Below are 26245 nucleotides of genomic sequence, written 5' to 3'. Positions count from 1 at the left end.
AACAAGTTAATTTCCAATAATGATGAGAATGACAAAGAAAAGTTTTAAAGTGATGTTATAGAAAGTTACAGGAAGTAGGAAGGGGGGAATTGGGAGGTGGGCATTATTCATAAGGGGGTCAGAAAAGGCCTGCGTTGGAGCTCAGACCTAAATGACCTGGGAAACCAGCCATGCAGAAGTCTGGGGAAATATGGTATGTTCTGGGCAGAGGGAACAGCTAGTGCAAAGGCCCTGGGGCAGAAAGGAGCATGGTATGTTTCAGGAACAGAAGGAACAGAGTGGGGCTGGAGCAGAGTGAGATGTAGGGGAGGGAGAAAGCTGGACAGGTAGGTGGGGCCATGTAGAGATTTACATGCTCCAGTAAGGGAGTGGGTCTGATTCAAAGCCCAACTGGAGGATTTAAGCAGGAAAGTGGTCTCACCTGGGTTTTGTATTTTTTTTTTTTTTTTTTTTTTGAGACAGGATCTCACTCTGTCACCCAGGCTGGGGTACAATGGTGCAATCTCAGCTCACTGTAACTTCTGCCTCCCAGGCTCAAGCAATTCTCCTGCTTTAGCCTCCTGAGTAGCTGGGATTACAGGCGCCTACCACTGCGCCTGGCTCATTTTTGTATTTTTAGTAGAGACGGGGTTTCACCACGTTGGCCAGGCTGGTCTTGAACTCCTGACCTCATGATCCACCCACCTCGGCCTCCCAAAGTACTAGGATTACAGGTGTGAGTCACCACACCTGGCCCAGTTTGTGTTTTTAAAAGACCACTCTGGCAGTTGTCTGGAGACTGGGTTACAAAGCGATAAAAGAGGGCAGGGTGCTCTGGCTCCTGGCTATAATCCCAGCACTTTGGGAGGCCAAGGTAGGTGGATCATTTGAGGTCAGGTGTTCAAGACCAGCCTGGCCAACATGGTGAAACCCTGTCTCTACTCAAAATACAAAAATTAGCTGGGCGTGGTGGCGTGTGCCGAGATGGCGCCTCTGCACTCCAGTCTGGGCAACAGAGTGAGACCCTGTCTCAAAAAGAAAAACAACAAAAACAAACAAACAAAAACAAGAGGAAGCAGGGTGGGGGGCTCAACTGAGGGGTATGCGCCATCCAGGTGCTTCTCCAAGGAATGAGGACTTGGAGTTGGTGGTGGCGGAGAGACGTGAATAGATTGTGGTTTGTTTTACAGGTAGTTTTTGTCAGTTGCGTCCTCAGGGAAGCAGACACTGAGATGGGGTTGGAAATGTAAGTGCTTTATTGGGGGTGAAGTCCCGGGAAAGATAAGAGGGCTAGAAACAGAATCAGGCAAGGAGAGCTGCCAGCTTCAGTGCTGATCGAACAAAGTGTTGGGCACAGCAATATGGGAGCTCTGGGGCTGAGACTGCCCATGAGGGAGCTTTTGTGTCAGGCACAAGTGGCCTGTCCCTATGACGCCCTTTTCACCCTGAGTTATTGGCTAGGAGCTGCCCCAGAAGAGCAGGGCTTCAGCTCAGAAGCTGGGGTGGATCCTGAAGTCGGAGAGCCATCTGCTAACTGCCCCACCTGCTGCTGAGAGGCAAATCTGTTGTTGAATGGAGAGCTGGGGGAGCCCCTCCATGGCTGCCATGGTCCATTCCTTACACCAAGATCTAGTTCTCCTATATGGTCGGGGGGGTAGCTCCTCCAAAATGCCCGAGGCCTCTCTTCCTGAGGAGATACTTGGAAGGGGAGGTTAGTGGGAAGAACCCCACCCCGCAACCCCCCCGCCACTGCCCCACTGCCCCACTGCTGCAGTTGGTGTCATGGATTCTTCCTCTGTCCATCTAACCTTTCTCCCAGTCATTGTCTCTGCTGATAAAAGGGGGAAGAACATGGAGTCTAGGAAAGCCCATGGTACAACATATTTTCTCAATAAATGGATTTTGAGGCCAAGCACGGTGGCTCACACTTGTAATCCCAGCACTTTGGGAGGCCAAGGCAGGAGAATGTCTTGAGCCCAGGAGTTCAAGAGCAGCCTGGCAACATGGTGAAACCCCATCTCTACAAAAAATACAAAAATTACCTGGGCTTGATGGCACGTACCTGTAGTCCCAGCTACTCGAGAGGCTGAGGCAAGAGGATCTCTTAAGTCCAAGAAGTTGAGGCTGCAGAAAGCTGTGATCATGCCACTGCACTCCAGCCTGAGTGACAGAGCGACACGCTGTCCCAATTAAAAAAAAAAAAGTTTTTTGAACTGAGATACACTTTTAAAAGCGGGAGGAGGGAGAAAGTGGAATTGCTCAGGGAAGGCCTTCAGACGGCAATCAAGTCATTTCTAAAAGGTGGGTGATTGGGTGTTAATTAGGTAACTGGTGGTTTCACCAGGCACGTGGCAAAGCCAGGATTTGAACACAGGCTTAGGGTGACCAACTCATCCCAGCTGGCGTGGAATTTTCCCAGTGTCAACGCTAAAGTGCTTGCATCCTGGGAAACCTCTCAGTCCTGGGCAAACAGGGACAGTTGGTCACGCTGGCTATCATCAAACCCGTTCTCCCACCACACACTCTCAGTGCTGGTATATATCAGATAGCAATGAAACACACCTGTCTTTCTCTTCCCTCGGCCCCCATCCTTCCCTCCCCTCTAGCATCTCCCTCTTTCCCTGCTGCCTGCAGACTGTGAGCTCCTTGAAGTAAGGGACCAGCTGCAGCACCCTCCTCTCTGTGACTCCAGGGCTGGCACTTGTGGGTGCTCAAACTCCCAGTGAAGGAGTTTGGGTAGATGGGTGGGATTGCAGATGTGAGTTACTGCGCCTGGCCTCAAAAAACATTTATTGAGAAAACGTTGTACTTTCTGGGGCTTGCTGGTGAACAAAGGTTCTTTTCCCCAGGGGGTGGGAAAAAGGTTGAGGACAGAGTGTCTGTGTCCATCCTGAAGTCTCCATCTAGGTCCGGTCTCAGTCTCAGTCTCCTTATCTGTAAGGTGGAGCCAGTGGTATCTTTTTTTTTTTTTTTTTAAGACAGAGTCTCGCTCTGACACCCAGGCTGGAGTGCAGTGGCGTGATCTCAGCTCACTGCAACCTCTGCCTCCCAGGTTCAAGCAATTCTCTCTCTCAGCCTCCTGAGTGGCTGGGATTACACGTGCCCACTACTATGCCTGGCTAATTTTTTTTGGTATTTTTAGTAGAGATGAGATTTCAGCATCTTGGTCAGCCTAGTCTTGAACTCCTGACTTCATGATTCATCCACCTCAGCCTCCCAAAGTGCTGGGATTACAGGCGTGAGCCACTGTGTATGGTGGTGGTACCTATCTATAGGATTGCAATGGGAAAGAAATGAAGCCAGGTGAGGTGTGTGTAAAATCTCTCTTAGGAATTCAAGATGGGGACCATTTCCTACCATGCTACCGTGTATTACCAGGGCAAGACCCAGTACTTGCTATACCTTTCTTATTCCTGGCAGATATTAGGTGCTCAATAAATGTTAATTCCCTTCTCAATGTCTTTGCCTTTGATTTCCCAGGTGCCTGTTGTGCTTACTCCCTAGTTGCCCTGCCCTTGTTTGGTTCCCCCGCCCCCATTCTGAGCAGAGCTGGGGAATCATTCAGACTAAGGCTTACATGTGTATTCATTTCTTCTTCTTTTTTAAAGTTGAGATGGAGTTTCGCTCTTGTTGCTGAGGCTGGAGTGCAATGGCACGATCTCGGCTCATCACAACCTCCGCCTCCTGGGTTCAAGAGATTCTCCTGCCTCAGCTTCCTGAGAAGCTGCGATTACAGGCATGCACCACCGTGCCTGGCTAATTTTTGCATTTTTAGTAGAGACGGGGTTTCTCTATGTTGGTCGAGCTGGTCTCAAACTCCTGACCTCAGGTGAGCTACCCAACCTCGGCCTCCCAAAGTGCCAGGATTACTGGGCTCACATGTGTATTCAATCAACACATTCCAGTCTGACTAAGCGGGGTTCAGGGCTTGGCTGGGGCCCAGAAGTGTTCACATATTGGTAGTGGATGCTGGGATTGGGAGCCCGGACCAGAGAGGAGGGCAGAAGCCAGGGAAAATAGAGCTTTCCTTTCTGGGGAAGCCCACAGATTTCCATCCAGAGTTTCTGCCTCCCTGGAAGCAGCAAACAGAGCCAACCCAGCTTGCAGATTTGGGCAGGAAGCAAGGGCATCTGTTCCCACACAGGCTCAGGAGGGGCTGATAACCAAGGAGGAAACGTGTGTCCTCCTTGCAGGGAGCCTTGGAATTGGCTGGAAAGTGCGTGCCCGAGTCCAGGCCCAGGAAAGAAAGACCAGAAGGTGTGGCCAGCCAAGGATGCTGCATGGGCGGGGTGGGGGTGCCCTCGCTGACTCAAGGGCCTCCTGCAGCCCCTGTTTGCTGGTCCATTCCTCCTGCTGCTTCTTACTCTACTGGGCTCTCAACTATGGTAGCCCTGGAACTCTACAGTATAGTCTTTCCATGTCACAGATGAGAAAATCAAAGCTCAGGGAGGTTCACTTATTTGCCCTGAGCCCCTTGGTCTGTGGGGGTACCGCTGGCATTTCAACCCAGAAGTTGTCATTCCCAGGCTTCCCAGCTTATGTTCTGAAGTTCCCCAGCTTATGTTCTGATGCTCCCCTTCCAAGGGTCCATGGATTGGCCTCTGCTGAGTAAGGAGGTAGCCAAGTCCACCTGGAAATCCCCCTCCTCCCTGTACTCTCCCCCTCCACCTCTGGATCGCATCTCAAAACAGCCACCACGGCCTCTCCTTGGCTCACTAGTGGTCCCAGCACCAGTTTCTGTTGCACTGTCTGTAACTCGTGTTTCCCCGATGAGGCTGTGGATTCCTCAAGGCCTCAAACCTTATGTTCTTCATATGTGGGTCACTGGTGCCCAGGGCATGTCCAGGGTACATTTGCTTCCTGCCCAGTGGACCTTAAGGAATGGTGGCCTCCTCTGCAGCTCCTCTAGAAGAGGCATTGTCAAATTAGCTGGGCATGGTGGCGTGTGCCTGTAATTCCAGCTACTCAGGAGGCTGAGGCAGGAGAATTGCCTGAACCCAGGAGGCGGAAGTTGCGGTGAGCCGAGATCGCGCCATTGCACTCCAGCCTGGGTAACAAGAGCGAAACTCGGTCTCAAAAAAAAAAAAAAAAAAAAAAAAAAAGAAGAGGCATTGTCAGGCGGCCCCTAGGGTTCTGCAGCCCACTGTGCTTGGAGGCAGGGAAGCTGAGTCCTCGGGCTCAGGGAAACTTTCTTTTCTAGTCTGTAAAATGGGTACACATAGAACTATCCTGCCTAGAGGGAGGTAGGGGCACTTGGGATCTCACCTGGGTGGCCATTTGTATGTGTCCAGCGAGAAACCAAGGGTGCCTGGCACTGGCAGCTCCACCTCAAATACCATCTGTCTCCTGGTCTAGCTCAAGTACACAAGGTGAGCCATAGAAGTGGGGGGCAGGTGGAGAGGTTCTGCAGGCTGGAAGAAGGGACTGGACATGACGCTGGGGTTGGCTGGGCAGTGCTGCCAGCTGGGCCCCTCCCTGCTCCTGCCCCTTGAGCTTGCCAGCCCGCAGGCCCACCTTGGGCCAGGTCCAGGTTTGGCTCTTTCTCTTCTCTGAAGTTTGCCTGTCACCAGCACTGGCCACAGCCACTCACAAAGACCCCTCCCTCCCCAGCCTCCCAGCACACACGTGGCTCCCTAGCCACTCAGCCTTGAAGGGGTGAGGGACCAGGAGCATTTTTATTTTTTATTTTGCTCAACCCTTTTGCAAGACTACACTTTGGAATGGGTACTTGGTCTCCACTGTCCTCAGCTTTGGGGGTCTGGGCTGAAGGGGGACAGCAGGGCTGAAGAGGAAAGAGTGGATCAGAGTGACATTTCCACTCAGGGGTCAGTAACCCACATACAATTTATTTTTCAGATACGGAAACTGAGAAGTGGGGAGGCAAAGGGACTGTCCTAAGATTACACGGCAAGGAGGGGTCACGTGACAAGGATGAATGCTGCTGCTGAGATGGCTCTTACTGTGCTCTGGGCACTGTTCCTGGGTGCTTTACATGTAACTCACTTAAGCCTCTGCAAACCCTGATGGAATGGATGTGCTGTTACCACCCACCCCATGTTACAGATAGTGACGCTGAAGCACAGAGACCAAGCAACTTGCTTCAGGTCATTCAGTGGTGAAGTAGAGGAGCTGAGATTCAAAGCCAGACATCCAAGCTTGTGACTTGCAGGATAGACGGTCTCTCTAGATGGCAGTCCAGGGCAGGGAAGGCTGATGTGGCAGGCCTGAGCCCTGGGGGACTGGAATGGGATTCGAGGGCTGACCAGGAACGTCAGATAGAAGTTAAGAGGGCCTGTTAGGAGGCTGAAGCAGCCACAGACACAGAGTAAGTTGTGCTTGGCAGGCTGCTGGCAGAAATCCCTTCCTTTTTCCTGGTGTCCGGTTCTTTTTTTTTTTTTTTTTTTTTTGAGATGGAGTTTAACTCTTGTCGCCCAGGCTGGAGTGCAGTGGCGTGGCATCTCTGCTTCTGCAACCTCCGCCTCCTGGGTTCAAATGATTCTCCTGCCTCAGCCTCCCGAATAACTGGGACTACAGGTGTTTGCCGCCATGTCCGGCTAATTTTTTGTGTTTTTAGTAGAGACAGGGTTTCACTGTGTTAGCCAGGCTGGTCTCCGTCCCCTGACCTCGTGATCCACCTGCCTCAGCCTCCCAAAGCGTTGGGATTACAGGCGTGAGCCACCGTTCCCAGCTTGGTTCTTTTTTTTTTTTTTTTTTTTTGAGGTGGCGTTTCACTCTTGTTACCCAGGCTGGAGTGCAGTGGTGTGATTTCAGCTCACTGCAACATCCACCTCCCGGGTTCAAGAGATTCTCCTGCCTCAGCCTCCCAAGTAGCTGGGATTACAGGCATCTGAGTGGCCACTTCTTTAGCCTGTTCTATTGATCTCATCTCTCCCACCTCTGGGTGAAATCTCAGTCACATCTCATAGCTTTTTCAGTCATTTTTGGGTTTTACCTGATATTTAGCTATTTCAATAGTCTATTCTGACAGCAAAGCTTTAAACTCGAATAGAAGCTTCTCATTTTCCCCTGCTCAAGCCTGCCTTAGGCTCAAAGACGGGTGTCACGAGGAAGGAGACACAGTGGGCTTTTCCTCTAAGACTTCAGCTTGATTTCCTTCCCAGCCCCTGCTAGGTATGTCTGGATCCTCCAGGGTTGGAGTGTTGGGGAGGGAGGAGAGAGAAGAGGCAGGGTAGGTCTGACCTAGCTGGTTCGGGTGTTCTCAGGAGGGTTGATGCTCTCAGATAGGCCAAGTGCCTGGGAACTGGCTTTCTCCCTGGGGACATTTTGTAGGTTCTCCGAGACCCCCATCACTAGGCATCTCCCACCTGCAATTCTTACCTGGGTAGAGCCTCCTCTGGCTGGCTTGTTGCTTACAACTCTCTTTCAGCACCTTTCTTCTGGGAGGGGGACGTCTGCTTGTTCCTTCCCTGTCTATCTCTCCCCCAACTCCTGCCTCATGAGCCTCTTTCCTATCTCAAAATAACCCTCAAACCAGACACATTCTGCAAGGCTCGCACGGGGGATGCGGGAACACTCTTGCAACCCAGCCCCACAAAATGCTGGGAGTGTGGGCTGGTCCCAAAGATGCCCAGGCTCTGCCTCAGGGACATGGGGCAGACTCTCAGCCTTGTCCCTTACTTGCCTTATCTCCCAAATTCCAGCGGACATGCACCATGCATTCTGGTTCTCTGGTGTTCCCTTTGGAATGGATACTTGGTCTCTATTGTTCTCAGCTTTAGGGGTCTGGGCTGGAGGCAGACAGCAGGGCTGGAGAGAAAGAAATGGATCTGAGTGACATTTCCATGCAGGGGTCAGTTAGTCACAAATTCTGGTGGCTGGCTGGAAAGGAATGAGTCAAAGACAAGGCCTGGGGTTCAGGCCCCATCAGGGGAAGGAAATGAGTCAGACACTCATTAGGGGGCACACTTTGCAGTTGGGAGACTGGTTTTAAATGTGGAGTTTGAAGGCATGGCATCAAGGTGGAGTGGAGTAATTGAAATAGGAACTTTGAAGTCAAGGAGTTGGATTTTAATCTCAGCGGCACAACCTTCTAATAGAGTCACCAGGAGCAAGTGATTCAGCCATTCTCTCTGGTTTCTTTGGCTGCACCATGGGAGGATTTATGCAAGAGTGAAATGCAAGTGTGTGTGTAGTTCAGAGCCTGGCTCATGGAGCGCTCAGCGGAGCTCCCTGCAGTCCCAAGAGGAAGGGGGTATTACTATCCTTTCCCATTCCATAGATGGGGAAACTAAGGCACAGAACAGATATGCGTATATTCCAAGGGCCCTGTACAGCTGTGCTGTCCAGCTCCAGTGACTGTGCCTTTAACCACCATGCTATGCACAGAAGGGTGTTGGCGTGGTGGTTAAGGATGATGTGTAGATTTAAATCCTGGCTCTCCCACTCCAGAATTTCTAAGCAGGTAATCACATTTCTGAGCCTCACTTCCCTTATCTGTAGATTGTGGGTACTGTGTTCTCTGGTGCTATGGTTAGAATAGTTCTCCTGTCTAACACTCATGTTGAAGCTTAATCCCCAATGCAGGGGTATTGAGAAATGTGGCTCTTAAGAGATGATTGGGTCATGAGGGCTCTGCTTTCATGAATGGGTTAACCCACTCATAGATGAATGGATTAATGGGTTATCATAGGCATGGGACTGTGGCTTTATAAGAAGTGGGAGGGAGACATGAGGTAGCACTCTCAGCCCCCTCACCCTGTGATGCCCCGTGCCACCTGCAGACAACTCTGCAGAGTCCCCAGCAGCAAGAAGGCCCTTATGAGACACAGCCCCCTTGACCTTGAGCTACTCAGCCTCCATAACTGTAAGAAATAAGTCCCTTTCCTTTACAAACTACCCAATATCGGATATTCTGCTGGAAGCAACAGAAAACAGACTAGATATCTGGGTTGTGGGGATTTAATGAATCAGTTAGTCCACTCTGTATGTGTTAGCTATCCTGAGAGTAATTATGAATTGGAAAGGATAGAGGGAGCCCCCTCCCCCACTTTACAGGAGATGATATAGAGACCCAGAGAGGGTGACTGACCAGGCTCAGGTCACACAGATGGAAGAGCTGGGTCTTGAGCTACTGTTTTCCTTCTCACCTCAAGCTGTTACATGGGAGGAGGACATCGAGAATTACTGAGCAGATAGCTGGGACGCCATACTGGAAGTCAGAGTTGTGGTCACATCTGGACACAGATCTAGAAGGTATTTCTTCTTACCCATCACCTCCTTTAATCCAAATAAGCCTGCCAAGTAGGGGGTCCTAGTCTCCTTCCCAGCTGAGGAGCACTGAGGCTTGAGGAGAAGAAGTTGCCGAGAGGCTTCAAACCAGGCCACCGGTCTCATGGACAAGGGTCTCTTTATGGTGCCCGAGTTTGAAAGGCAGGCAGATAAAGGCAGGCAGAAAAGGCAGCAGATGAGCTTCCCCGAGGGAACCAGAGATGATAAGAGCAGAAGCCTTCCATGAGGACACCGCTGCATGGAGACCAAGCTGTGCTTGCCAGCAGGGATGGCCAAGGGACCCAGCGAGTAACGATCATTTTAATGAGTCCTCTTGGGGGACAAGGTCCACATATGTCTTTTCCAAACTGTGTCCTGTTTGCTTGCTCACTGCTGGGAGTATCTGAGCTTGAACTGAGAACTCCTAGGGATATCCAGATCTACTCTGAAAGAGCCTGTTGCTGGCGCTGCAGTTTCAGACCCTGAGGCGTGATGGGCAGGAGAAGCTGGTGGGGGGCTTGTCCTTGTTTCATGGGACTGAGGACCCCTGCCACCCGGCTTTGTTCTATTTCCATCAGCCTACCCTGGCTCTGCACCGATGTTTCCCAGGCCCTTGTGCTCATAAAGGCTGATTGCTGGCGGCTGTCATTTAAATGGAGGCTCATGTCTTTGTCAAGCTCTGAGCTCACTCATCCTTTGGAAAAGACAGAAAAGCCTTTGGTACCAATTTGCTCTAATGAAGACCATATCCCCTCTAGAGGGATCAGAGGGGGACCTGTTCCCATCCAGCTTTACATTAGATTGGCTGTGCGCCCCCCGCGTCTACCCACCATTAGGAATGTTCACATTCATCCTTTAATCTCATTGTCCTGAAGATTTCAGAAGGCTAGGGAGGAAGCAAGATGCAGGAGAAAGACAGCGCTGGGTTGCTATACGGATAGATGAAGTCTGGGGTTTTAGTTATCTTTTCACTATTGATTTTATTCTGTTTTTCAATTTTTAAATCATAGTAAAATATATTTGAATAACAAAATTTACCATCTTAACCACTCTTTTTATTTTTTAGAGTCAAAATCTTGCTCTGTCACCCAGACTGGAGTGCAGTGTTATGATCATGACTCACTGCAGCCTTGACCTCCCAGGGTCAATCGATCCTCCCACCTCAGCCTCCTGAGTAGCTGGGACTACAGGTACACATCACTATGCCATTTTAGGAAATCTTCAATGCATGTTTGAAAATAATGTGTTGGGTGCAGGATTCTGTATGTGCCGTTTGTTGTTTTGCTGTTTGCCTTTGTGGCTTGTGTGTTTTGTAATTTTGGATAGTGAACTCACATTTACAAGGGTTTTATCTATGAGAATCTTGTGTGGCCTTTATTGTGGGTAGGACCAGCCACGGAGGCTTGCATTTGCTATTAGTAGCCACATGCCTGTGGTGTAACCCACCCCAGGCTTTTTTCTAATATTAATTTCTGTACTTGGGAGTCCTCGGACCATGTGGATAGTACAAATTCAAACCTCAAATTTCAGTTAGTGAAGGTCTAGAGTTAAAATTTCTTAAGAGATAATTCTTTTAAAATTTTTCCAACAGAGCCAGAAATGAAACAGACAACTTCTTTTCTTCTCCCTTTGTAAAAGGGTGATCTGCTGGGCATGGTGGCTTATGCCTGTAATCCTAGCACTTTGGGAGGCTGAAGTGGGTAGATCACCTGAGGTCGGGAGTTCGAGACCAGCCTGACCAACAGGGTGAAACCCCGTCTCTACTAAAAATACAAAATTAGCCGGGTGTGGTGGCACATGCCTGTAATCCCAGCTACATGGGAGGCTGAGGCAGGAAAATTGCTTGAACCTGGGAGGTGGAGGTTGCAGTGAGCTGAGATTGCACCATTGTACTCCAGTCTGGGAAATAAGAGCGAAACAAGAGCAAAAAAAAAAAAAAAAAAAAGGGTGAAGGGTGATCTTTCCCCACCATTCGCTTTTTCATTGAGGATATGGGTTCAGTTTTATTCCGGTGCCTTGCTTCCCTCTGTTGGCAAGGGTTCCAGGCCTTGTCTCTTATCCCTCCCTCCACAGGTATAAAACCCAAGCTCCTTGGTTACCAACATCAGCAAAGGCCACCACCTCCCACCCCCATCTCCTGCCTCCCTTTGCCACCCATCAGTCCACCCTGCCAGACAGTCAGAGAATAAATATCTGCTTGTCACTCTGATATTTAGCTTTTATCTTTGTTTTCTGGCCTCTGGGAATTTTTTTTTTTTAATATTGGAAACTCAGTTGGGTATTTGAAGTAATGTTTCTGTTTTACCCAGCCTTTTTTCTGTTTTTTTTTTTTTTTTTTGAGATGGAGTCTCGCTCTTGTCAACAGACTTGAGCGCAGTGGCACAATCTCCGCTCACTGCAACTTCCACCTCCTGGGTTCAAGTGATTCTCCAGCCTCAGCCTCTCGAGTAACTGGGATTACAGGTGCCCACCACCATGCCCAGCTACTTTTTGTATTTTTAGTAGAGAAGGGGTTTCACCATGTTGGCCAGGCTGCTCTTGAACTCCTGACCTCAGGTGATCCGCCCTCCTCGGCCTTAAAAGTGCTGAGATTACAGGCGTGAGCCACCACACTCGGCCTATCCAGTCTTTAAGTATAGACAGAAGGTTAGCAGGACAGAAAGATCTATCCTTTCATACCCCAGATCTGGGTTCCATTCTCTCTGCCTCTGAGTGATTTTGTAAAGCATGTGAAGCATCCCCACCCCACAACTCTCAGGTCTCGCCTCTGCACTTATCCGATGGGCTTGCTCACTCCCCAGCCTCGCCTCATGGAGATAAAAGTAATGAGATTGGGGAGGTAGAGGTGGGAGATAAGGGACTGGACATTAACCCCCGGAATTTCCAGTGGCCTCCACAGCTAAGCACCTGTGTCCTTGGTGGTGCTTCCAGGAAGGCTGGTGACCAGTCATCTCAGAGCTGAGGTGCACTCAGGGACAAGACCCTTCAACAGATTTCTCCAGCAGTGCCTGGATGGGCAGGAGCTCTCTCTGAGCCTCAAATCCGTAAGTGAAAATCCCTCTAGGATCCTATGGCTGATTTACTCCCAACGTGTCCCAAACCGAACTCATCTTCTCTGCGAGCTGTCTCCACCAGGTTCTCCATCCGAGAGCAGTGCATTCTTACCCCTCTGCCTGCACCACATACCCAGGTGCTTCTTCCAAGAGGCTTTCTCACAAGCTCTCAAAAGGCAGTCCCTCACCAAATCCTAAATATTCCAAACATCCCTCCGCTCTGGCCACTTCCTGTTGTCCCCACTGCCTCAGGCCTCTTTATCCTCACCAGATTCATTTCGAGCCTCTCACCCTAGAGTGGCCTCTGTCCCTCCTGCGACTCCCTCCTGAGCTCACAGCTTCCCTGGCTGATGCTCAGAGCATGTGGATGTCTGGAGGCCAGGACAGGGCCACTCCCCTGCTGCTTCCTTTGTGACCCCACCGCTGTGGATCAGGTGTCCTTGTGCTTGGCCTCTGCAGGCCACCAGGCCTTTTTGAAGTCTGTCCTCTCAGAAGCCAGCAGCCTGAACAAAGAGGGCACAGAATCAGCTTGCAGGCTTATTAGCTGGCCTGTGGGAGCGGCGGGGGGACTGGGCGATTTGATGCGGCCTCTGTCACCTCCCTCTTCACTCCAGGCATGGCTTGACATGGGCCAAAAAATTTCAACTTTTTGCTTTTAAAAAGCAACCAAGTAATTTTGAAAAAATAGTCATCCTCATCCCATCCCATCCCATCCCCCACTCCTTAGCTTGCCCCAGCCCTTAGCTTCACCCCAACGCTGCCCTTTAGTCCCTGGGAGGAGGTCCAGGAATAGGACAAGGAAGGGGTGGGGGCCAGGCTGGGCAGCCCTCCTCTCTCGCTGAGTCAGCTCGCTCTCAGGCAATTGCTTGGTTTTACCCAGTCTTCATCACAAACTCTTTTAATTCCTCAAGTTGCCACAGCCTCCTCACTCATTAACCCTCAACTAATAAGGAGACTTACCTGCTTAGCAATGGTAGGACTTGTGATCAGGGACACAGTGACGAATTTTGGCATGTGCTTGCCTCACATGGGCTGCCTCGTATTCACATTCCCAAGAGCTTGGGGTTCAGTGCAAACAGATGGGTCTGGGGTGAATGCCGACTCCCCTTCTACAAGCGTGCCCCCTGGGGCAAATGAACAAGTTGATGATATCGCCTCTCTGGCCTCCTCCTCCCCATGATGTCTGCTTATAACTCATGGGCTTACTGGGCATGGGTGAGGGACACAGACTAGGGCCAGTGACGTGCTCACCAGAGCTTGGCCAATAGTAGGTGCGCTGATAATTCAGGGTTTTGAAATAATAAGTATGGGCTCATGCCTGTAATTCCAATACTTTAGGAGGCCGAGGCGGGTGGATCGCCTGAAGTCGGGAGTTCAAGACCAACCCGGCCAACATGGTCCAAACCCTGCTTCTACTAAAAATGCAAAAATTAGCCAGGCATGGTGGCAGGTGCCTGTAATCCCAGCTACTCGGGAGACTGAGTCAGGGGAATTGCTTGAACCTGGGAGGCAGAGGTTGCAGCACTCCAGCTTGGGGGACAAAAGCGAGACTCTGCCTCAAAAAAAAAAAAAAAAAAAAAAAAAAAAAAAGGAAGAATGAGGGCTTTCTGGGAGCGTAACACTGAAGTAGGTGCTCAAGATGACTAGGAGGTGGCCAGGAGCAGCAATGCCACTGAGCAGGACCAGTCCTGACTTACTGGCTGGCATCCCCTACCCTGTCAGTGCTTCACTGTAGGTCCCTTTCCACCAGCCTGCCCAGTGGCAGCTCCTTATCCGAGACAGGGACACACTCCCGTTTGTCCTGCTGGCCCCTGGCTGGCCCGGGCCAGGCCCACTGGCAGCGTTCAGAGGCAGTTGGCTGATTGCACTATCTCAGGTCTACCTCTCAGCCACTCCCAAGCCTCACTGTCCCCGTCAGTATAGGAGGAGGACTGAGCTTGATAAGGGAGATGATCTGGGCCTCCCATGTGCCAGGCACTGAGGTGTGGGCAGAGAGGGGACGAAGACTCAGCCCTGTCCTTGGGGAGGGGGACAGACAAAACTGTAGGTCAATACTGACAGAAGTGCCAGGGCAGGCAGGTGGCAGGGGAGGGGCTTCTGGCAGAGGGAGGCAAAGAGGAGAGGGGCAGGGAGGTGGAGGCTGGGGGAGACTTTGCACCTCAGCCATTTGCAGATGGCACATAGGCTGTGGGGCTCTGGGCACTGCAGCCTGGAAATTAACAGCAGTGTCTGTCTGCATTGAATATCCCCAACACCAGGACTAGGTGTGGCAAGGAAACAGATCACATTCCTGCCTGCCCAGAGGCCGTGGTGCCGGGGCATGATCCTGAAGGCGGTGGGCTCCCTGACCCCTATGGTACTGGTGTGGAAGACACAGGGGCCAGGTACAGCCCAAGATGGAGACCAGTGGACCAGGCAGGAGCCGCTGCCAAAGCAGAAGCGCTCAGGACCCTGGGGTGCAGGGCGGGGAGACACTAGAGAGGCCAGACAGGCGGTGTGGTGGTGAGGAAGGGGAGACGAGAGCACCCCCTGTCCCAGGCCTGGGACACAGGCGGCCACGGGAGGCATCGGGAGCTTGCAGGTAGAATGCCAGGCACCTGGGACAGGGAGAGAAGTTTGCCTGGGGCTGCTGCTTTTGGGCCCACCTATGTGGGGAGAGGGTGCCTCATCTCATGAGAGAAGGCACGTGACACCCAGAAAACAAACCCAAAGACCACATTCTCATGACTGGGACATGTGGTGCCAAACCGTGGGATCCAATGGCAAAAGCAGCCCATGTCCTCATTTTGGCCTGCTCTCTCTCCTGGGCTCTGGGACCATGACCCTAGAGGCCCCTTCCTCTCTTCGGGTGCTATGATTCCCACTGAGGATCAGGCAGTGGTGAGACCTCCACCTTATTCCTTGCCCCTACTAGTTATTCTCAAGGGTCCAAGAAGCAGCAGGCATCTGTTTCTCCCGCTGAGGCACGTGTGAGCTGGTGGAGTGTGGGAAATGGGAATCGGAAGCAGGCACGTGCTGGCCCACCTCTGGCCAGTGGTGGGACAGGGCTTCCCCGTCTTCACCTGTCACTAGAGGGGCACAGGCCTGCTGCTTCTGAAAAACCAGTCACAACTGGAAGAAGAGACAGACACACCCCAACCTAGGGGCTAGGCCTCAGCTTCGGAATGTGACAATTTATTTGGGGGGTAAAAGAGGCTTTTCACCCCCCTTTCCTGGCGTTGATACAATATTGAAGAGCAGCAGAACAAACGTACAAGACAGAGTAATCGGCACAGACCCACCCCTCCCCCGGAACCACCGAATCCAGGATGGAGCCCAAACCCACACCCCCAATTAGGCATCTTCTCCATCGGAGGAGGGGCAGGGTGGACTGGGGGACCTGCCCCCCATGCCGGGGCAGCACCTCCATTTCCCATCTCCTGCCAACCCCACTATTTTCCCATCTTTGACCACTGGAGGCAAAGTTTAGCCAGCTGGGAGCTGGATGGTTGAACCACATACAAAGGCAACAACACTTCATTTTAAAAATGAGAAAAAAGAGACAGTGCCCCTCCCCAAATATAGAGCTATATATGTATATTTTATATATATAGAATTCATTCGTGCACAATTCATTAAATGAACTTCTCAAAAATTAAAAAAAATTATAAGATACGTATTTCTTTAGGCCTTTGTGTTTTTAAATTAAAACCAACAAAAAGAAGTCTCCCTCTCCACCCAGCAGCAAGGGCAGCCTTCGCTCCGCTACCTGGCCTGCGGCAAGTGGGCTCCCCCATGAGACTGTCAGTTCCCCTTTGCCTGGCTGACTTCCTGCATACAGTAGGCACTCACTGCTGGAGTGAGGCACTGACTCCTCCAAAGATCACAGAGGGTGGAGGAGGGAACCGCGAAGGTCTGGGAGGGGCCATCTTTAGACCCCACTAACCATCTTCCTATTTCTGCATCCTGGTGACTGTCAGCAAGAGATGAGTCTGGGAGACCCTCTCCTGGAGTTCCGGCCCCTAATTCTGGGCTTTCTATATGAGAGGACATGCAGACAGGGAAGAAACTAAAACCTTTCAACATCTTTTTTTTCTTTAAAAGTGATTCCTCAAACCATACCAGCCCTAAAGAGGCTGCCTTGGGCAAGTGCATGGGAGCCCGAGTGGAACTGACCAGGTGGGGCTCCACTGTCCCATGTGGGCGAAGTGCAAAAAAAAAAAAAAAAAAGAAAGAAAAAGAAAAAAACCACCACAAACCGAAACAAAATGACACAGCAAAGTGGGGGTGTGTCCTCTCGGGTCCCCAGAGGCCAGAGAGGCTGGTAGCAGCCCAGTCCCCTGGCCAACCCAGCTCCCTTTTGGGGCTGACCCTCCAGCCTTGGGCGGGTGCACTGGCCTGGCTCTCCTCCAGGACCTCCTGGCTCAGGGGCTCGCTGCCAGTCTGGTGCTGTCTCCAGGGCCTGCACCCTACCTTTTAAAGGGCTTTTCCCCAAAGGCCAAAGAAAGCATCCTGGACCCTTGTCCCTGCCGCATTCCTCCAGTGAAGCAGCTGGGCTTCTCCAAAACCATTTCCACCTCTGAAAAGGGGCCATCCCCCCAACTCTGCCCACCTCACGCTGAAGTTGGGGACCGGATCATCACCTCTTCCCAGATCATAGGAAGGATGAGGCTCATTTTGACCCTGATCCCTTTGCCGGGTGAGAACAAAGAGGGGTTGTGGGCAGCCAGGGGTCCTAGTACCAGCAACCTTGACCCCCACCTGGTACTTGGTGGCTGCTCTGACATCAGCAGCGCTTTGTGAAGAGGCCTTGATGCCTAATACACCAATTTCACAGAGAGCAAACTAAAGATCAGAGCCGGGACGGAGCCAGGGATGGGTCCCAAGTTTCCAGCTGAAACCAGACACACTAGACCTCACCTGTTTCCTCTGATACTTGGGTGGGGAGGGGGCGCACTTAAGGGGAGATGACAGATGCCCCAACCATTATTGAACATGGGAGGAGATCAGGCTTTGGGGGTTATTTCACATATAAAAATAAAGCAAACCAGATTGCAACTTCTGCTTGGTAATTAGGCAAATGGAAAGCAGCAAGGGTGGAGGAGGGGCCCATGGAGGCCGGTCCGTGCAAGTGTGGGGGGCAGGGGTGCCGGAGAGGGAGGGAAGGAGGCCTCCGCTCATCCTTGGTCCCATCCACTCGGGCCCCCAGGGGCACTCAAGGTGGTGTGCCTGATGCCTCTTCATGCACCGAGGCTGGGCTCGGGCTGCTCCGCTTGGAGCTCAGGCCAGCAGAAGCAGACCACCTGTGAAGGGAAATGAATTCCCTCCCCCAGCCACCCCTAGGGCCCAGCTTCTTGCCTCCAGAAGCCTGCATCTCCTTTCAGACCAGGGAGGCTCAGAGGGGTTGGGGGCTTCAGGGTGACAGGGAGGGAGGTGTCCCCCATGGGGTGGTGGTGGTAGGAACCAGATGGCCCATTGACTGGCAAAGGAACAGAAGGGAGCAAAAAACCAAACTGCCCACTCACCAGCCTCCTGGAGAAAATCACCAGTGACAACCCCACCTCCCAAACCTCAGACCCGCAGCTTGGGCTAGCTCCCCAGGGACCCGCTGCTGCCTTTCCCTTTGAGCGAGCAATGGTGTGGAGATCTGAGTTCAGACCCTCTCCACAGTGCCTGCGACGCTGGGGGCGCTGCCAGCTGGTCCCAGGCCTCCTCTCCATCCTGACATTGCCACCTCACCTGTGCAATCACTGCGTTACTATTTTTTCTTTAAATATCTCTTTCTCCCCCCCACCCCCCCATAGGAACCCCACAATATTTTTTTCTATTTCTTTTTTTTCCTCTTTTTTTGTTTTTTTTTTTTTTTGCAAAACTAATTCTTTCACTTTCCTGTCATAAAATCACCTCTGAAAACACAACTTCTTTACAAAAAAGTCACGAATGACACAAACTCTCAGGAAAACACATTTCTATGGTCTCTGGAAACACCTGTAACTGGCACCCAGGTGGTCGCTCACCTGGGGGAGGGTGTCAGGGGGAAATCACCTCCAAGGACAGAGGAGAAATGCCAGCCCTTATTTGGGGGGAAAGCCAATTGGCACTTGGACGGCCACAAAGCCAACACACAGGGCAGGGTAGGGAGGGGCCGAGGAGTACCAGCCCCCACCCCGACCCTGCGAGGGTCCCCGTTCTACATCCTGGGGAGGGGAGGGCTAGGGCGATGCTATGGGCCTGGGCATGGAGATTGGGAAGGAAGGCGGCCTCCCCATTCTTAGGACCAAAGGCGCTCATGTTCTGATCGGCCTCCTGCCAACGTGCTTCTGAGGGAGGGGCCCATGGCTGCACAGCCAGGAAGCCAGCTTCAGCTACGCCCGGAACATGCCACCCATGCACAGTGGGGACCCGGGAAGTGGCCCCAGGCTGGTCAGTAGAGCTTCTGGTCCCAATCCTGGGACCAACACCCTCATTCTCCTGGAGAAAGCAGCCCCTCTGGTCTCTCGTCTTTGCCTGCCTGCCCTCCTAGGGCCCAGCCTAAGGCTGGGGCTGTGGCCTCTGCCACTGGCATGGGTGCCTTGGCTCCCTGGCAGCAGAGGGAAATGGAAGCTTCCAGGGCACTAGAGGCTCCTTTGCTTCGTCCAGCCTGGGCTGTGAGAAAGCCTCAGTGGTCAGAAGCAAAAGAAGGGCTGGGAGAAGCCGGGAGGCCCTGGGGGAATGGCTTCTTCGGCACCCACCCCTAACCCCAGGAGGAAGGGAGAACTTGGAGTGGGTCTCCCTCTCTATCTCGGTCCCCACCATGCTGTGAAGGCCCAACAGGTTGGGCTGACCACCCCGAGGGGGACGGGGGGCATGGTGCCCCCAGCACTCCGGGCCAGGAGGGGAGGCCTGGTGACTTCTACAGAAAACCTCCAGACCCGAGCCTGGTCCTCAGGCCCACTGAGGCAATGGAAGGTCCAGACCTTCAATGCCCCATTCAAAAGAACTGTAAAGGGTGCCACCCAGACAGCCTGGGGCCTAGTACCCAATGCACGTATGAACCCATGGACAAACACACCAAGTGGGGCGGACGCACACGCACAATCGGAAGTTTCCACGGCAGGTTCTCTAGCACCTTTGGTCAAGAACTGAAGGGGCCTTTAGATGCTGGGAGACTGCGGCCAGGTGCATCCTCTGCCAGTTCCTCCCACCGCTGAGGGGGTTAGGAAGGACACAGGGCTGGGGCAGGGCATAGGGGGTCTGCTTGGGCCTCATCCAGAATCAAGCAGTGAAGACCCCGCCCTGGCCCAACTTCCGATGCCCTGGCTGATGTGGAAGGAGGGGCCGAGTCTGGCCTCATCCTTGGCCTCTGTCTGGGGTTTTGCCAAACAGGCAGGAAATCCCTCCTCCTGCCTCCGCATCTGCAGGAAGGCAAAGGACTGTGCCCACCCTCAGTGGGGGTCTCCTAAGGGCCCCACAGCTGCCAGGTTAGCACCGAGAAATCAGACGTGGCACAGGAGAGCAGAAAGCAAGCTAGAGAGATGGGTGGGATGTGGAAGGGGCAGGGGAACTTTAGGTTCTGGGGCTTTCCAGAAACCACCCAGTGGGCCCCACCATGCATGGGTAGGGAATGTGCCCTTCCCCTGCCCCATTCCAGGGTGGCCGCTGCCCCCTGGCCTTCTGGGACCCCCAACTGCCCAGCCCCATCCCTGGGTCAACACTGAGCCATTTGAAACAAGCAAAGCACAGGGAGAGAGGGCTGGGGGCAAGGGCGGGGTGGGAGCAAGAGTATGACTTCCGGCAGGAGGCCTCCCAAACCCCCTCCTTGGTGGAGCCCCCTCACTTGCTGGCCCCACTGCCGCCACCACCCCCAGCTGTGCCTGCGACCCCAGCAGCCACCTTCTCGAAATCCTCAGGGTTGCAGAACTCCTTGATCGTGACCGTCAGGAGGTTGCTGGTGACATCAGTGACGACCACATTGGAGCAGGGTGACATCTCGGGGCGCCAGTCCCCAGCCTCGGGCTCGGAGGAGGCACCGGTGGGCTCAGGGGCCGTGGGCGGCGCCGGGCCGGCAGCGGCAGGGACATCTGGCTGCGCCCGCTTGCTGGTGGCTGCCGACTCCGGAGGGAGGGACAGGTCGAGCACCTCTGGCTCGCGCCAGCCGGGGGCAGATGGGCTCACGTTCTCAGGGAGGAGCTTGGGGGGCGTGTCGTCAGGGTCAGAGGACTGCTGTGCGGGCGAGGGGCAGCCGGAGGAGCCCGAGCTGCGGGCGTCGTAGGGGGCGGCTGGGGCGGCCAGGAGCAGCCCGGGGCCGGGGGCGGAGGCTTCGGCCTTGCCGGCGGGCGGGGCAGCCATGGGGGCGGGAGGGGGCTTGTACAGAGCAAAGGCTCCGAACTTCATGTGGCGGATCTGGGTGCGCAGGACGCTCTCGCTGAACTTCTTGCTTTTGCCGATGACGCGGTTCCGCGAGGGGACTTTGGGGCGGGCTAGTGCCCCGGCACCCTGCCCGGCGCCCCCGCCACCCGCGCCCTTGTCGATCACCTTCAGGTTCAGGATGATGCGGTTCCGCTTGGGCTCCCGCGGCTTCACCTTGCGGTTGATGATGCGCACCGTCTCCGAAAAGGGTGAGATGGGTGGGCGCAGGCCAGGGCTGCCCCCCTGCGGGTCCGGGCGGGGTAGGGGACGGCGGGACATGCGGTGGCAGCGGCGGATGTCCTTCTTGAGCCGGTGCACGGCTGCACTGGAGTGCAGCTTGGGCGAGGAGGCACTCGCGCTCGGCTTGACAGAGAAATGCACATCACTGATGCGGAGGGCCTCGGCCTGGGCCCGCGCCTGCGGGCAGAGGGAGGGGTGGGTGGGACCTCAGGGCTGTCCACTGACCTCCCCTGGATACCCTGCACCAGCCTGCCCTAAGTAGAGGCTCTCAGCTAATGATCCTGAGGGCACTTAAGAGAAGCCCTGGTGGAAACAGAGGTTCAGAGATGAAGCAATTTGCCTGACTCTAAGGTCAGAGTCAGGACACCCTGGCCCAGGCGGAACTCCAAAACTCAGTGTTTTTCTATGACCTACTACCTATGCTAGCTCCACAGAGGGCCCCGGGCCACTCCATGGCTGCCCGTGCTGACGCTCCCGTGTTGACAATTGGGACACAGCATGGGGAGGGCAGACCTTTGTTCAGAAACCTGCTAAGCCACCTTGTCCACAGTGCCCAGTACTCTCTGGTCTTTGAGCAAGCTGAGCTCCAGCTCCAGCCTGCCTCCCCAGCTGGCCAGCCTCTCAGCCGCTGTGCTTCCCTGGGTGGGTCTCATTTACTTGTCTGTCCAGGACCTGGCTCAGAGTGAACTGGTGCCAATGCATCTCAAAGCCTGGGTTGGAATCCAACCTAGTCAGACATGAGTTTGGTGGGAAAAGGGCTGGAGGTAGGACCGGCCACTCCCTATTCTCTGTGCCAAGATGGTCTGGAGCAGGATGGTGGCACAAAGGTTATGGGCAGCCAGGCATACTGTCCCAGGCTCCTAGGCCCAACTGTCCTTTCAGGCATGAAATCTCTCTAAAGCTGCAGGGCTCTCAAGAGACCCCAGGTTCCAGTACAACCCACCTGCTGTCAGATGCCACCAAATGGAGAGAGGGTAAGGGACTCATACGGCAATGTAAACCATCTACATGGCAGTCCTTCCTTTACTAAGGAAGGTGCTAAAGCACCAGGCACCAGCTGCTTGGGGTTACAGCTGCACACACACAGCCTCTCCCCTAGGGAGTCGCCCTATTACAGGGAGGATGGCCGGCAGCAGGAACACGAAGTAATTTGCTGCAGCAAAGGAACTGCAGAGCCCACAGAACTACAAACCCCAGGCCTGGAGAATGAAACATCGAAGCCTGGCCCTGACACATAAGTAGGAGAAAATCCTGGTCCTTACAGAGTCCTGACTGCACCTCAGACAGTTCCAGAGGCCGAGGTAGCTGGCTAAGACAGAGACAGAGCATGCAGGTAGAGAGTCCTGTGGGCAATGTCCTAGTGGTGTGAGAAGATGCCAAGGAGTTGGGACTGAAAGCAAGGGCTGGGGACAGAGGCTGGGATGTGTGTGGGGTGGTGCCACAAGGGGTGTGGGTTTTGCAGATACTCTGGCTCCTACTGCGGCAGGGAGGCTTGTTAGGGGATGGCTGCCCTCAATCCAGGTGGGAGATGGTGGGGACCAAGGAGAAGACCACATCCCCATGGTTGGTCTGTGAGGTCCCTGACGGTGGGATCTGTTTTGAGGTCTCTCGACTTCACTCCCCACAGCACCGGATACTTAACCAGTACCTGAAGTTAGCCCACATGCCCCTCAGACAAGACTACATTACATTTGACCACAACTCCCAGGAGAGGTGTTTGCTGGGTAAGCAAGGATGTCTTCATTCAGAACGTGGCCTTCACGCCATGGGAGAAGGGACTGTGACTCCACGTGGTCCTCCCAGCCCAGCCTGGGGCCTCCAGGGGCTGCTTGGTTATCGGTCCCTTCCGACACTAGGTGGCAGCACATGAAGCCAGACCTGCCCATGCCAATGCTGCCAGCTGAGCTCCCAGGGACTGGGCCCCCAGACCCTTCCCACACAAAGGCAGGGAAAAGCCCACACTTTTTTGGCATGGTAAACAGGACATTCTGCAGGTGCACCCCACAGGAGCTTAGGGGACCCCCACAATTTGTGACTCTCTGGAGATTAGGATTTACTCCTTCTGCATACTGCCTGAGCTTCCTGACTTCTGCAATTATGCTTCCAAGAGTCCAGCGGTGACAGACAGTCCCGGGGGAGGGGCAAACAGCAGGCCCGGAAAGCAACCCTGGCTCAGTGCGTCTCCTTTCTCTATGTGCACGACCATCACAGGGCCTGCCACGGCACTCCTGTGATGATCAGAGGGTACGTGGCACCCACTCAGCACAGTGCCTGGTATGCAGCAAATAACTGAACAGACCTACCCATGGGTGGTGGGCTGATAAGCAGTGATCTTTTTCCAATGTATGCTTTGCCTACATGGACATCCCTTACTTTATACTTTCTATATATGCATATATTTTAAAAGGGTTCACCCTTCCTCTTCCTCCCAACATGGAGAACTCTTTGAAAGAGGGACCTAAGTTGGCCTGGTGAATTGAAAATAACTGTAGCCAACACGTTTCTTGCACTCTGACCAGGTGACAGGCACAGCTTGGCATGCACTGTGGAAGCTGTGAAGGTTCAAGCACCTGGACTCTACCATGGCCTCTCTCCATGTCTGTGGGTAAGTTACTGAATACCTCAGGCCTTTTTCCCCCATGCATAAAACGGAGGATGGAAGCTATCTCGTGGGCTCCTGTTCACTTCAGAGTAGCTCCTGGCAGAAAGCACTGAGTGTAATTTGCTGACTCTGCCATACTGCCTCTCAGGGAGTCGCAGAGCAATGGGTTTGGCCCAAGCTAATCTCCACAGCCCCTCACAAATATCCACGTCACTCTCAGGCTGCCTGTTTCTTAGGGTCCAGATAAAAATGTCCTTCCTCCCATCTGCGTCTCCATTCCCTGCCACACCAACCCTGCAGCTTTCCTAGTTTCCTCTGTGTGTCTGCCTCACCCCCTCACCCTGACATGGACTCCTCAAGGCACAAGATGAAGAAAAGGAGACAGGATGAGGCCAGGAAGTTGGACCTCAGGTATGTCACTTTCCCTTCCTGGGCCCTGATTTTTCAATCTGCGAAATGGACATAAAACTCCCTACTTCTTCTAGCTGTTGAGAGAATTAAAGAAGATAATCCATGTAGGGAGCTCAGCACTGTATTACGCCCACAGCCAGTTCAGGAACGAAAAGAACTATCAAGAAAAAAGGCGTTTTGTCTATCAATGCTCGAGGTCATAGTCGCTTCGCCGCTAGAGGGTGCCCCAGCTGCACTAAGAGGCTGTCACACAGCCCATCAGGCTTCCAGCTGCTCCGCCCATCCCTCCCCAGGAGAAGCATCAGGGTTAAGGTTACTCTCTGGATCCCCTAGGATGTGCGTCGCCTGGGGATGGGGATTATAAAAATACGGAATTCTGGAAACCAATATTTCCTTCACTTCTGCTTCTCTTCTCTGAAAAGGAGTCCTCCCACAAAGTCATCAGCTGTCGGGTGGGAGGGGGCCTGAGGCATCCGTAGCACTACAGGGAGACAGGTGGCCCAGTGAGTCCCACTTGCAGCCTTGCCTGTCACCTGGGGTCATCTTGCCCTTCCTTTCCCAGACTCTGCTTTTCCTTGTCAAAATAAAATAAAAACCCAGATCCTCCAAGATGGCTTCCTCTGGAAGTTCTTCCCTCCCTAGCGGAGGCTAATATGCTATGCTCTCGCTCCCACACCCCCATCCTCCAGAAATGGCTGGGCTGGCAGTGGGGGGAAAATGAGGCTCAGAGTCCTAAAGTTAGTGGCCCAGCCTGGGCGATAAACTTAAAGTGATTTGAGGTCAAATTCAAGTTGGATCTCTGAGAAAGGAGGGGAGCCAGGCGGAACAAATCCTGAAAGACAGGGACTGGGGGAAGCTAGGAGCAGGGAGGCAGGTAGTCCTCCCAAGTCCTCTCCCTGTGCCCTGCCCAGAAGTGAGACCCCACTCACTCTCCCCCTGGGTCCCAACTCCCAGCACAGACCTAATAGCTCAAACCAACGCCCCCCTCCCACGCCATCACCCACCTGCCTCAGCAACCCCTTCCTGGAGCCCTGCAGGCACCCCCAGACCCTGCTTTCAAGAGGGAGGATTATCCCGTCTCAGGACCCTCTTGTTGAAGCTGAAGCTGGCTAAGGCCTGCCATCAGGGGTTTCTTGGGGGGCTCACAACCACCCCCTGCCCAGCTGGGGCCTCTCTGGAAAGGCCCGCCCGCTTGGGCGGCAGCCGATCTGTCCCTCCCTTCCAGGCCCCGTGCTGTGCTGGGCTGGGGGCCCGAGAGGGGGATGCTGCTGGGGCTGGGCCAGGTTACCTTCAGGAGGAAAGTTTTGGGTTTAGGTCCCCTCTTCTTGGGTCCATACAACTCACGCTCCCTCTCCCTGTGGCCGAAAAACACGAGAGGTTAAAAAGAGCCCCTTCTCGGGCCCCATTCGCGCTGCCTTCCCCGGCTCTCCCGCTTCCCCGTGCGGCGCCCCAGATGAGCCTCGGCCCCGCCACCCCTGCCAGCTTCCCCAACAACTCACTTTTGCTCGAAGGCTGCAATGAGCCGGGAGTCCAGGATGTTCTCCTCGGGCTCCCAAGTGCTGTACCTGCCGAGTCACACACGCACAAAATTAGGATGAAGACCAGAGAGGGACAGCACGCGGCGAGAGCAAGCGCGCGCACCCCCACCCCAGGCCCCGGTGCCCGCTGCCTCCCCTCCCGCGACGCCCCCGGACCCCGCGACACTCACTTGATCGCCCACCCCTTCCATTTCACCAGGTACTCGATGCGTCCCTGAAAAACAGAGAGGAGAAAAAGGGGGATGGGGGTGGGGAGGATGCGGGGACGCGAGGAGGCGGCGGCGCGGGGCTGGGCGAGGGAGCCCGGCTAGCGGGACCGCTTCGCCCCGAGGGCCCCCGGCCCCGGCCCCGGCTGCGGACAGCGGAGGCCCGCCCCGGGCGGCGGCTCACCTTTCGGATCCGCCGTTTGATGATGGATTCGGCCGCGAAGACCCGCTCGCCCACTGCAGACAGCTCCATCTTGCTCAGCGGCACCCACAGCCCATAATACTCCCTGCGCCCGCGGCCGGTGCGGCACCGCTCGCGCACGCGCCGCAGCGCCCAGGCCCCGGCGGGCGGGCGCGCGGTGGGGCGCGCGCTCGCGTTCCAGCTGCGGGCCGTCACGTGACCCTCGCGGCCGGCGCGCGGTTGCCAGGACCTCCCCCTCCCCCGGGGCGGTTGCCAGGGAAAGTCGGCGCTCGCGGGGCGGGGGCGCGCGCTGGCTCTTAAAGGGGCCGCGCCAGGGGCGGGAGCCGCGGCCGGCAGACCGGGTGGGTGCCCGGCTAGCGGGCGCGCTGCGGCCTTACGCTTGCCACTCTCCCATCTTGCGGGAGCGGGATCGCTGACAC

The 26245-nt window shown here is 54.2% G+C and overlaps 2 protein-coding genes across 3 annotated transcripts in view; both read right to left on the bottom strand.

The window, feature by feature from the left end:
* Positions 1 to 12366, bottom strand: part of NPTXR (neuronal pentraxin receptor) — a 42034-nt gene extending 29668 nt beyond the window's left edge. Inside the window, exon 1 of the mRNA XM_039462979.2 lies at positions 12309 to 12366. Within this exon, the coding sequence (XP_039318913.1) occupies positions 12309 to 12366 (58 nt within the window). The remainder of the gene's footprint in view (positions 1 to 12308) is intronic.
* A 3047-nt stretch (positions 12367 to 15413) lies between these two features.
* On the bottom strand, positions 15414 to 26004 carry CBX6 (chromobox 6). Of its 2 annotated transcripts, none has more exons than XM_074391240.1 (5): positions 25809 to 26004; positions 25589 to 25632; positions 25380 to 25445; positions 25169 to 25235; positions 15414 to 20990 (listed from the first exon to the last, which is right to left on the bottom strand). In XM_074391240.1, exons 1-5 carry the CDS (start codon positions 25875 to 25877, stop codon positions 20052 to 20054), a joined length of 1185 nt encoding a protein of 394 aa, XP_074247341.1. In that variant the 5' UTR covers positions 25878 to 26004; the 3' UTR covers positions 15414 to 20051. The 2 variants fall into 2 exon arrangements, with proteins under 2 accessions (XP_074247341.1, XP_039318975.1); XM_039463041.2 differs by having other exon boundaries at positions 15414 to 21044; positions 25809 to 26003.
* Between the last annotated feature and the right edge of the window lie 241 nt (positions 26005 to 26245).

Source organism: Saimiri boliviensis, chromosome 21 (assembly GCF_048565385.1).
Source record: "Saimiri boliviensis isolate mSaiBol1 chromosome 21, mSaiBol1.pri, whole genome shotgun sequence".
NCBI classification, from domain to species: Eukaryota; Metazoa; Chordata; class Mammalia; order Primates; family Cebidae; genus Saimiri; species Saimiri boliviensis.
The sequence above is the reverse complement of the archived record's forward strand: the minus strand, read 5'-3'. Positions and strand labels throughout refer to the sequence as shown.

Excerpts from the sequence above, each read along its gene's own strand:
- CBX6 (XM_039463041.2), bottom strand. The coding sequence starts at position 25,877 with ATGGAGCTGTCTGCAGTGGGCGAGCGGGTCTTCGCGGCCGAATCCATC. Across the intron at positions 25,446-25,588 it reads TGGAAGGGGTGGGCGATCAA|GTACAGCACTTGGGAGCCCG; the intron begins GTGAGTGTCGCG and ends GTGACTCGGCAG. Across the intron at positions 21,045-25,168 it reads CCAAAACTTTCCTCCTGAAG|GCGCGGGCCCAGGCCGAGGC; the intron begins GTAACCTGGCCC and ends CTCTGCCCGCAG.